Raw genomic sequence first — 11,439 nt, forward strand, 5'->3', positions numbered from 1 at the left:
CGAGGCTGGGTTGAGGGCGACACTCACCTGCCACACCGTCGACCACAGGTTCCCTCATGGCGATGGCCACGTCGCACGGAGTGGTCCAGGTTAGCTCAACCCTGGAGGACCATCCCGTCACGGAGGCACCGCCTTCCGCGCCCCTCACCCGGACCTGTGTCCTGCCCGAGTAGGCGTACGAGTAGGTCCTCCCGGGGACGTAAGCGAGCTTGGGTGATCCGGTGAGCGAACATTCCGTGGAGCACCTGGGCACATCCGTGGTCCACGATGCCACTGAAGTGGGGAGGAGGAAGGAAGATCAATGAGTAACAATGAATAGGTTGTAGACTGTGTATGTGCGTCCGTGACACCTGTGTTGTGGTGTAGTGGTGGCATTGGTGGTGCGTGAGGTGTTGTGGTGTAGTGGTGACAGTGGTGGTGTGTGAGGTGTTGTGGTGTAGTAGTGACAGTGGTGGTGTGTGAGGTGTTGTGGTGTAGTGGTGACAGTGGTGGTGTGTGAGGTGTTGTGGTGTAGTAGTGACAGTGGTGGTGTGTGAGGTGTTGTGGTGTAGTGGTGACAGTGGTGGTGTGTGAGGTGTTGTGATGCAGTAGTGACAGTGGTGGTGTGTGAAGTGTTGTGGTGTAGTAGTGGCAGTGGTGATGTGTGAGGTGTTGTTATGCAGTAGTGACAGTGGTGGTGTGTGAAGTGTTGTGGTGTAGTAGTGACAGTGGTGGTGTGTGAAGTGTTGTGGTGTAGTAGTGGCAGTGGTGATGTGTGGTGATGTGTGAGGTGTGGCGGTGTGTTTGGTGTGACGTTGTGTGAGGTGTGGTGGTGTGGGAAGTGTTGTGGTGCAGTATTTGCAGTGGTGGTGTGTGAGGTGTGCTGTTGTGTGAGGTGTGGTGGCGTGTGAGGTGCTGTGGTGTGTGAGGTGCTGTGGTGTGTGAGGTGTGGTGTTGTGTGAGGTGTGGTGTTGAGTGAGGTGTGGTGTTGTGTGAGGTGTGGTGTTGTGTGAGGTGTGGTGGTGTGGGAAGTGTTGTGATGCAGTATTGGCAGTGGTGGTGTGTGAGGTGTGTTGTTGTGTGAGGTGTGGTGGCGTGTGAGGTGCTGTGGTGTGTGAGGTGCTGTGGTGCGTGAGGTGTGGTGTTGTGTGAGGTGTGGTGTTGAGTGAGGTGTGGTGTTGTGTGAGGTGTTGCAGGAGAGAGACAAGACGGGGGCTAACCTGCCTGAGTCCTGGCCACCAGGAGGAGGACGAGGAGAGATGATGACATCGTCATGACGGCACGACACCCACACCTCAACTGCTGTACAGCTTCACGTTTGACCACCTTTATATTCGTCTCTCCTTCTTGTCAGTAAACTGAAGTTGACCTGATCGTAGTCTTACAAGAGAGCTGTCTTACTAGACGGGTAAGATACAGAGAGGAGTACAATGGAAGGGCAAAGCAGCAACAAGCCAATGGGTCCTTTTCGAGACTATTTTCGATAGTGGATGAGATCAAGTAAATATTTATGTGGTAAGAGCAGAACATCAGACAGGTATCTCTAACAGGTGTGAAGTATTTACGTTACTGAGGTCGAGCGGATAATCTCGTTCGTGCATTTGAGGGCGAAGTGTGTTAGGTGCATCCTTAAATACGTATAACCATAATCTTTCGCCTACTGCAAGTGACGGTTCGTTTACTAACAATACTGTGGTACAATAATAACTTTGCCTTATTCGAAGTAGAGCGTTTTCTTTCATCACGATTTTGTATCCATTGTTTAAACTGAAATCAAGCGATTCTAGTCTTGAATTTGGACTTTTGTGGTGTATCGGTTAGCGTTCCTGACCATGATGCATTCACGGGCCGCCCAGGGTCGAGCGTATAGGTTCGAATCCTGGCTGTGGCAGTCGGTCCACAGTCAACCCAGCTTTTCACTCATCCTTAGGAGTTGGTCGATGAAATGGGTACCTGGCTCAGTATATGGTATATATAATTATGAGTGGTTAGGCTATTCTTCGTGTTTCCTTGCGCTACCTCGATGACGCGGGAAACAGCGGTTAAGTAAGTATAATAACAGCTCCCCTATCTCTGGGGATAGGGGAGAAAGAATACTTCCTACGTATTCCCTGCGTGTCGTAGAAGGCGACTAAAAGGGGAGGGAGCGGGGGGCTGGAAATCCTCCCCTCTCGTTTTTTAATTTTCCAAAAGGAATAGAGAAGGGGGCCAAGTGAGGATATTCCCTCAAAGGCTCAGTCCTCTGTTCTTGATACTACCTCGCTGATGCTGGAGGTGGCGAAGAGTATATATATATATATATATATATATATATATATATATATATATATATATATATATATATATATATATATATATATATATATATATATATATATGTGTGTGTGTGTGTGTGTGTGTGTGTGTGTGTGTGTGTTGTCACATGGGATTTATTTCTCAGTCATCTTGGTTGTGTACCGTTGTCTTCTTTATATTCCATCTACGTGTCTTTCTTTTTCCAAGTCCACTGATCAAAACTGACCACTCTTCAAGACGAGGACGTGACGTAACAGTGACGTGTAGAGGGAAAGGATTAGTTTCTGAGAACCGAACATGACTGATCTACCTCCGAACCACAGACTTTGTTAACCATTTGCACCGCGCCACTCGCTGCTCACTGGGCCTCAAGACACCAGAGATTACTACCCCTCAGCAGTCTCCTTCATCTACCTTTTGCAGTGCGAAAGAATTCACGCTGTGGTTCGCCTTCTCGTCATTATTACCAATATATATTTATTCATTTTTTCCCCCAGTTCGGTATCGTACGCGAGTCGGCAACACAGCTCCACGATCGGCCCACCAGTGTACATCGGAAAAGCGACCGGATTGTAAAATTACTGGGAGGTGGGCGTTATTCCTTCAAGTGTGCTCGACGTATCTTGTAAGGGAAGAGGAGCCCTGGCGTCATCTCTCTTTGTCCTTCCCCTCTCCCGCCCCCGGGGGAAGTGCAGCTACTGCTGACCTCACCAGCAGTGTGGTGACCCGTCAGCCAAACCTGGGAGGGTGAGCTGGGTTGGCTCCTCCGACCCATGTCACGCCCGCACCCTCGCTCATGGCCCATGCTACGCCCGCACCCTCGCTCATAGCCCGTGATACACCTGCACCTTACTCATGGCCCATGATACACACGCAACCTCATCCATGGCCCATGCGACGCCCGGCACCTCACTCATGGCCCGTGCTCCGCCCGCATCCTCACTCATGACCCATGCTGCGCCCGTACCCTCGCCCATGGCCTTGGACCATGCAACATCCGCAACTCATTAATGGCCCTGGCCCAATCAACGACGCACCTCACACATGGCCCTGGTCCAAACCCCCCCCCCCCCCACGTCACTGTTGGTCAAGGTCCATTATGGCATCTCTGTCCTACATCATAGTATATGAATGTATGGTACACTATATATATATATATATATATATATATATATATATATATATATATATATATATATATATATATATATATATATATATATATATATATATAGACAGACAGACAGACAAATAGACAGAAAGATAGATTAATAGATGGTTATAGATATAGTAGGACAGTAGGTGAACTAGTTTTATATGCACACATTATGGGAATGGTCAGCCCATATTTAGGGTCAGGTTAACAGACCACGGACAGTGGGTAATACATTACATAAGGTCACGTTACATAGTATCATGGGTACAGTGAGTGGACAGTACAGACTACAGGAGGAGAACAACAACTTCAGGCGTGTCACTCTGACGAATTTACAGCGTACATGACATCAGTGACCTGAAGGTCTGAAATCCTTCATGAAGGGCCAGTGGATTATGAAGTGTTGTAGTGTGTTGTTATACACGTGTGCATCACCGTGGAGCTTCAGGTTGTAGACTGTTGAGGTGCTGCAACACAGATGTGCTTCAGGTTGTAGACAGTTCAGGTGCTGCAACACAGATGTGCTTCAGGTTGTAGACTGGTGAGATGCTGCAACACAGATGTGCTTCAGGTTGTAGACTGTTGAGGTACTGCAACACAGATGTGCTTCAGGTTGTAGACTGTTGAGGTGTTGCAACAGAGATGTGCTTCAGGTTGTAGACTGTAGAGGTGCTGCAACACAGATGTGCTTCAGGTTGTAGACTGTTGAGGTGTTGCAACAGAGATGTGCTTCAGGTTGTAGACTGTTGAGGTGCTGCAACACAGATGTGCTTCAGGTTGTAGACTGTTGAGGTGCTGCAACACAGATGTGCTTCAGGTTGTAGACAGTTCAGGTACTGCAACACAGATGTGCTTCAGGTTGTAGACTGTTGAGGTGTTGCAACAGAGATGCGCTTCAGGTTGTAGACTGTTGAGGTGCTGCAACACAGATGTGCTTCAGGTTGTAGACTGTTGAGGTGTTGCAACAGAGATGTGCTTCAGGTTGTAGACTTTAGAGGTGCTGCAACACAGATGTGCTTCAGATTGTAGACAGTTCAGGTACTGCAGCACAGATGTGCTTCAGGTTGTAGACTGTTGAGGTGTTGCAACAGAGATGTGCTTCAGGTTGTAGACTGTTCAGGTGCTGCAACACAGATGTGCTTCAGGTTGTAGACAGTTCAGGTGCTGCAACACAGGTGTGCTTCTTGAGGTGCCACACGACAGATGTGCTTCAGAGGTACCTTAGCTACAACCTGGACTGGTGAGTTGTGAGTTGTGTGTTCCGGTGGTGAGGGAAGCGCCAGGCAAGCAGGTACAGGCAGGAGGCGATGGTGATTCAGCTGTGATCCCTGTGTTGCTAGTGGGGCGGGTGGGAACCATCCTGTTAGCTTTGTCCTCTGTTGCTCTGTGTGTGTGTGTGTGTGTGTGTGTGTGTGTGCAGAACGTCAACTTCGGAGTCTGTTAAGGTCCCCTGTACGTCGATGTAATCCCTCTTCGAATTCATCCTTCTCTCGTGGCCCGGGCATTATCCTCATACATCTGCAGGCAGCTGGGTATCCGATCCTTCTGAGCAAAGTCACTCACTTAGACCGGGAAGAGCAATGGTCCCGGAATAGAACCCTGAGGCACGCCACTAGGGACTTCAACAACCCAGATGGAAAAGGCATACGTACGTAGGTAGATTGCTCGCACGAATATCACATACTCGAGGAATGGCTGTCATGATGCCCCCTCCTTCATCTTCGAAGCCTTGGACAGCTTAGGTGTGGAGTTCTCTTCTTCCGCCTCCTCCTCCTCCTCCTTTCGTCTCTCCCTCTTCATATAACCTTCCTTCCTTTGATGAGTCAGGTCTACAAAACAACCTGTGGAGGAGCCCCTGATTAATGCTTCCTTTCTTTTCCATTTGCTTTCGTCTTTCACCCCGAGGTGTCCATGTTTAGGGATATGTATTGTTTTCGTGCTGTGTCGGCGGTTACTGTGAACAAGACATTTACATTTCATATACACAGCAAAATGGCAGGGTAGGATCATCGACTCTGTTGAGGAATGCTGAAGTCACGCCCGGAGCCATCTTGCGTCCACCAGGCAAGGAGTTCTCGTCTTACTCTCTGTCTCAGTAAAACTAAACCGTCGGGTTAATCATAGCGTCTCCCTATGTGCAATGTACGTTTTCTTTACGTCGGGTTAATCATAGCATCTCCCTATGTGCAATGTACGTTTTTCTTATGTTGAAGGCTCCAGTCACAGACAGTACTCCACATCAAGACCGAGTCTTAAAGAGTGAAATACGAAACGGAAAAAGAAAAGACAAGGGAGAGTATTTACGATTTTTGGAGAAAGTGGGGGAAATCTGTCTTTTGAAATGTGCCAGGTCACAGTTACTGGGTAAGACTCTTCTGCCATTCATTTCCCTGCCTTTTTTTTTTTCGTCTTTTTAGTAACTTTTCTTCTTCTGTTGAACACCACCTGGCCAGCGCCTTTCTTCCCTCTCTCGCAGACTCAGCTGTCTGATGCTGTATGATTTCTTTTACATCCCCAGCTGCAACCTTCACTCACCTCTCTGCTTTAAGGGAAGAGTTTCTGTTCAGCACCAACACCTCTTTCGCATACCTCTCGGCCCTTGCTTTTCTTCCATCTGTCGCGTCATGTGGCTTGGTATATCCCCTCTCCATCTATCATCCTGCTCGATCATTCGTTCCAAGTGGTACATCATACCTTACATTTTATAACTCCATAACCTCATATGTCAAAAGATCAGGTCTTCCACTACTGGTGTGTCAGTCAGTCTGATACTGTTGTGTTCCGTGATATAGCGATACGGGAAAGTCTCCGGTGTACGCCTTTTTTTAAGAATACGTCTATATGTCCTTCTCTGTCCATGAGAGTCTGTTTCTAGACTTTAGAGTCGAAATCCCCAATTGATAGAACTTTACTATCTATCTGTAGAGAGCGTGTGTCTTCGCCTTCCTACGTTATCCTAAGCAGGCTCTCAATATATTCGCTTCTCGTATATCTTGTGGTTAATCAACTTACATTGGAGAATTGCGAATCAACACTTCAGCAAAAATGTTTGCCATAGATGTACACTCTGATCGTCCCAATATGGCATGTGTGTGTGTGTGTGTGTGTGTGTGTGTGTGTGTGTGTGTGTGTGTGTGTCAACCTTGGAGGCTCTTGAGCGTACTGCAAGTTTTACGACCCGCTGTGATGCCAGCGTCAGCAGCAGTGTGCATTGCTCCTCTGGTGCCCTACACAAGCACTCCGGCCGCCTCCTCCTTCTCTTGCCACGCTGTCCAAGCACTGCATTCTCCCACTGTGGCCACATGATCCAAGCACTGCATTCTTCCTCTGTGGCCACATGATCCAAGCACTGCATTCTCCCACTGTCGCCACATGATCCAAGCACTCCATTCTCCCACTGGCCACATGATCCAAGCACCGCATTCTCCCACTGTGGCCACATAATCCAAGCACTGCATTCTCCCACTGTGGCCACATAATCCAAGCACTGCATTCTCCCACTGTGGCCACATGATCCAAGCACTGCATTCTCCCACTGTGGCCACATGATCCAAGCACTGCATTCTCCCACTGTGGCCACATGATCCAAGCACTGCATTCTCCCACTGTGGCCACATGATCCAAGCACTGCATTCTCCCACTGTGGCCACATGATCCAAGCACTCCATTCTCCCACTGTGGCCACACGATCCAAGCACTGCATTCTCCCACTGTGACCACATGATCCAAGCACTGCATTCTCCCACTGTGGCCACATGATCTAAGCACTGCATTCTCCCACTGTGGCCACATGATCCAAGCACTGCATTCTCCCACTGTGGCCACATGATCCAAACACCGCATATTCACAGTGTGGCCATGTGGTTCAAACAATGCAGACTCACACTGTGGCCATGTGGTTCAAACAATGCATACTCACACTGTGGCCATGTGGTTCAAACACTGCATGCCTCCAATGTGGCCATGGCATCCAAGCACTGCCTACTCGAAAAGCATGGCCATGCCATTCAAGCACTGCGTCTTCCCACCGTGGCCACACCATCCAAGCACTGTATCCTCCCATTGTGGCCACTCGATCCAAGTACTGCATTCTTCCTACTGTGGCCACACCATTGCATCTTCCCACTGTGGTCACACCATCCAAGCACTGTATCCCCCCCCCCCCATTGTGGCCACCCGATCTAAGCACTGCATCTTCCCACTGTCGCAACACCCTCCAAGCTCTACAATTTCCAACAGTGGGCACTTAATTCAAAGTTGAATCTCCCACTATGTCAACGAGACCCACATGTTCCTCCGCCCCCCCACTGTGGCCACACGAGGCAAGTACTACTCCCTCACTGTGGCCACACACTAAGAACTACTTAAATGTGGCCACACGACCCAAGTACTACTCTTCCAATATGGCCACACGACCTAAGTACTATTCCCTCGCTGTGGCCACACGACCCAAGTACTACTTTTCCAACGTGGCCACACGACCTAAGTACTATTCCCTCGCTGTGGCCACACGATCCAAGAGGTATCCCCTTGCTGTGATCATATGATCCAAGGGCTACATCCTCCTAATATGGTCACATGATCCAAGGATTCCTGCTCCAGTGTGGCCAGATGATCCAAGGGTTCCTGCCCCAGTGTGGCCAGATCCAAGGATTCCTACCCCGGTGTGGCCAGATAATCCAAGGATTCCTGCCCTAGTGTGGCCAGATGATCCAAGGGTTCCTGCCCCAGTGTGGCCAGACCCAAGGATTCCTACCCCAGTGTGGCCAGATGATCCAAGGATTCCTGCCCCAGTGTGGCCAGATCCAAGGATTCCTGCCCCAGTGTGGCCAGATCCAAGGATTCCTACCCCAGTGTGGCCACATAATCCAAGGATTCCTGCCCCAGTGTGGCCAGATAATCCAAGGATTCCTGCCCTAGTGTGGCCAGATGATCCAAGGATTCCTGCCCCAGTGTGGCCAAATGATCCAAGGATTCCTGCCCCAGTGTGGCCAGATGATCCAAGGGTTCCTGCCCGCTGTGTGGCCAGATGATTCAAGGATTCCTGCCCCAGTGTGGCCAGATGATCCAAGGATTCCTGCCCCAGTGTGGCCAGATGATCCAAGGGCTCCTGCCCCAGTGTGGCCAGATCCAAGGATTCCTACCCCGGTGTGGCCAGATAATCCAAGGATTCCTGCCCTAGTGTGGCCAGATGATCCAAGGATTCCTGCCCCAGTGTGGCCAGATGATCCAAGGGTTCCTGCCCCAGTGTGGCCATATGATCCAAGGGTTCCTGCCCCAGTGTGGCCAGATGATCCAAGGATTCCTACCCCGGTGTGGCCAGATGATCCAAGGATTCCTGCCCCAGTGTGGCCAGATCCAAGGATTCCTACCCCGGTGTGGCCACATAATCCAAGGATTCCTGCCCTAGTGTGGCCAGATGATCCAAGGATTCCTACCCCGGTGTGGCCAGATGATCCAAGGATTCCTGCCCCAGTGTGGCCAGATGATCCAAGGATTCCTGCCCCAGTGTGGCCAGATGATCCAAGGATTCCTGCCCCAGTGTGGCCATATGATCCAAGGGTTCCTGCCCCAGTGTGGCCATATGATCCAAGGGTTCCTGCCCCAGTGTGGCCATATGATCCAAGGATTCCTGCCCCAGTGTGGCCATATGATCCAAGGATTCCTGCCCCAGTGTGGCCAGATGATCCAAGGATTCCTGCCCCAGTGTGGCCAGATGATCCAAGGATTCCTGCCCCAGTGTGGCCAGATGATCCAAGGGTTCCTGCCCGTGTGGCCATATGATCCAAGGATTCCTGCCCCAGTGTGGCCATATGATCCAAGGGTTCCTGCCCCAGTGTGGCCAGATGATCCAAGGGTTCCTGCCCCAGTGTGGCCAGATGATCCAAGGGTTCCTGCCCCAGTGTGGCCAGATGATCCAAGGGTTCCTGCCCCAGTGTGGCCAGATGATCCAAGGGTTCCTGCCCCAGTGTGGCCAGATGATCCAAGGGTTCCTGCCCCAGTGTGGCCAGATCCAAGGGTTCCTGCCCCAGTGTGGCCAGATGATCCAAGGGTTCCTGCCCCAGTGTGGCCATATGATCCAAGGGTTCCTGCCCCAGTGTGGCCAGATGATCCAAGGGTTCCTGCCCCAGTGTGGCCAGATGATCCAAGGGTTCCTGCCCCAGTGTGGCCAGATGATCCAAGGGTTCCTGCCCCAGTGTGGCCAGATCCAAGGGTTCCTGCCCCAGTGTGGCCAGATGATCCAAGGGTTCCTGCCCCAGTGTGGCCATATGATCCAAGGGTTCCTGCCCCAGTGTGGCCAGATGATCCAAGGGTTCCTGCCCCAGTGTGGCCAGATGATCCAAGGGTTCCTGCCCCAGTGTGGCCAGATGATCCAAGGGTTCCTGCCCCAGTGTGGCCACATAATCCAAGGATTCCTGCCCCAGTGTGGCCAGATCCAAGGATTCCTGCCCCAGTGTGGCCAGATGATCCAAGGATTCCTGCCCCAGTGTGGCCAGATGATCCAAGGATTCCTGCCCCAGTGTGGCCAGATGATCCAAGGATTCCTGCCCCAGTGTGGCCAGATGATCCAAGGGTTCCTGCCCGTGTGGCCATATGATCCAAGGATTCCTGCCCCAGTGTGGCCAGATGATCCAAGGGTTCCTGCCCCAGTGTGGCCATATGATCCAAGGGTTCCTGCCCCAGTGTGGCCATATGATCCAAGGGTTCCTGCCCCAGTGTGGCCATATGATCCAAGGGTTCCTGCCCCAGTGTGGCCAGATGATCCAAGGGTTCCTGCCCCAGTGTGGCCACATAATCCAAGGATTCCTGCCCCAGTGTGGCCAGATCCAAGGATTCCTACCCCAGTGTGGCCACATAATCCAAGGATTCCTGCCCCAGTGTGGCCAGATGATCCAAGTACTGTACCTCACTCTGGCCCTACCCCCCCCCACTACCGAACATCGTCCCTCACTGTGGCCATAAAATCTTAGCAGCCAGCCAGCCCCCACTGTGGCCATACAATCCATCAATTCTCTCCTACTATGGCCAAACAACTTACGTAAACATTTCCCATAGTGGCCACGATGCCCTAGCACTGTTTACAACTGTGGCCATAAAGTTTCCCCCAACATGGCCATATTTCCCAAACTCTGCTCACCGCTGTGCCCACAAAGTTTTCACTCACGTGGCCACGTTACCGAAGAAATGCTCACACAACTATGGCCCTAACGTTCTTCTACCATGGCCACGTTACCCAACCGCTGCTCACAACTGTGGCCACAATGTTTCTCCACCATGGCCACCTTACCCAACCGCTGCTTACAACTGTGGCCACAACGCTTCTCCACCATGGCCACGTTACCCAACCGCTGCTTACAACTATGGCCACAATGTTTCTCCACCACGGCCACCTTACCCAACCGCTGCTTACAACTGTGGCCACAATGTTTCTCCACCATGGCCACCTTACCCAACCGCTGTTTACAACTGTGGCCACAACGGTTCTCCACCATGGCCACGTTACCCAACCGCTGCTTACAACTATGGCCACAATGTTTCTTCACCATGGCCACGTTACCCAACCGCTGCTTATAACTGTGGCCACAACGCTTCTCCACCATGGCCACGTTACCCAACCGCTGCTTACAACTGTGGCCACAATGTTTCTCCACCATGGCCACGTTACCCAACCGCTGCTTACAATTATGGCCACAACGTTTCTCCACCATAGCCACGTTACCCAAGCAATGCTAACAACTGTGGCCACAATATCCAAGCACTGCCCTCCACTGAGTCTAGATTATCTAAGAACAAGTTTTCCACTGTGGTCACGCGATGAAAGCACTGCTTACCCTTCAATCCTACGTTACCTAGGCACTGCTGAAACCCACTGTGGTTACGTAGACCTGGCACTGCTGAAACCCACTGAAACAACGTCACTCAGGCACTGCTCCTACCCAGTGAGACAACGTCACTCAGGCACTGCTCCTACCCAGTGAGACAACGTCACTCAGGCACTGCTCCTACCC

At 51.1% G+C, this 11,439-nt stretch overlaps 1 protein-coding gene across 1 annotated transcript in view; it reads right to left on the reverse strand.

The window, feature by feature from the left end:
* The window catches only part of LOC139754941 (uncharacterized), a 53,645-nt gene extending 52,356 nt beyond the window's left edge, over positions 1 to 1,289 (reverse strand). Inside the window, 2 exon segments of the mRNA XM_071672760.1 lie at positions 28 to 273; positions 1,200 to 1,289. Coding sequence (XP_071528861.1) covers positions 28 to 273; positions 1,200 to 1,254 — 301 coding nt within the window. The 5' untranslated portion in view covers positions 1,255 to 1,289.
* Positions 1,290 to 11,439: the final 10,150 nt, after the last annotated feature.

Source organism: Panulirus ornatus, chromosome 18, assembly GCF_036320965.1.
Source record: "Panulirus ornatus isolate Po-2019 chromosome 18, ASM3632096v1, whole genome shotgun sequence".
In the NCBI taxonomy this organism is placed as follows: Eukaryota; Metazoa; Arthropoda; class Malacostraca; order Decapoda; family Palinuridae; genus Panulirus; species Panulirus ornatus.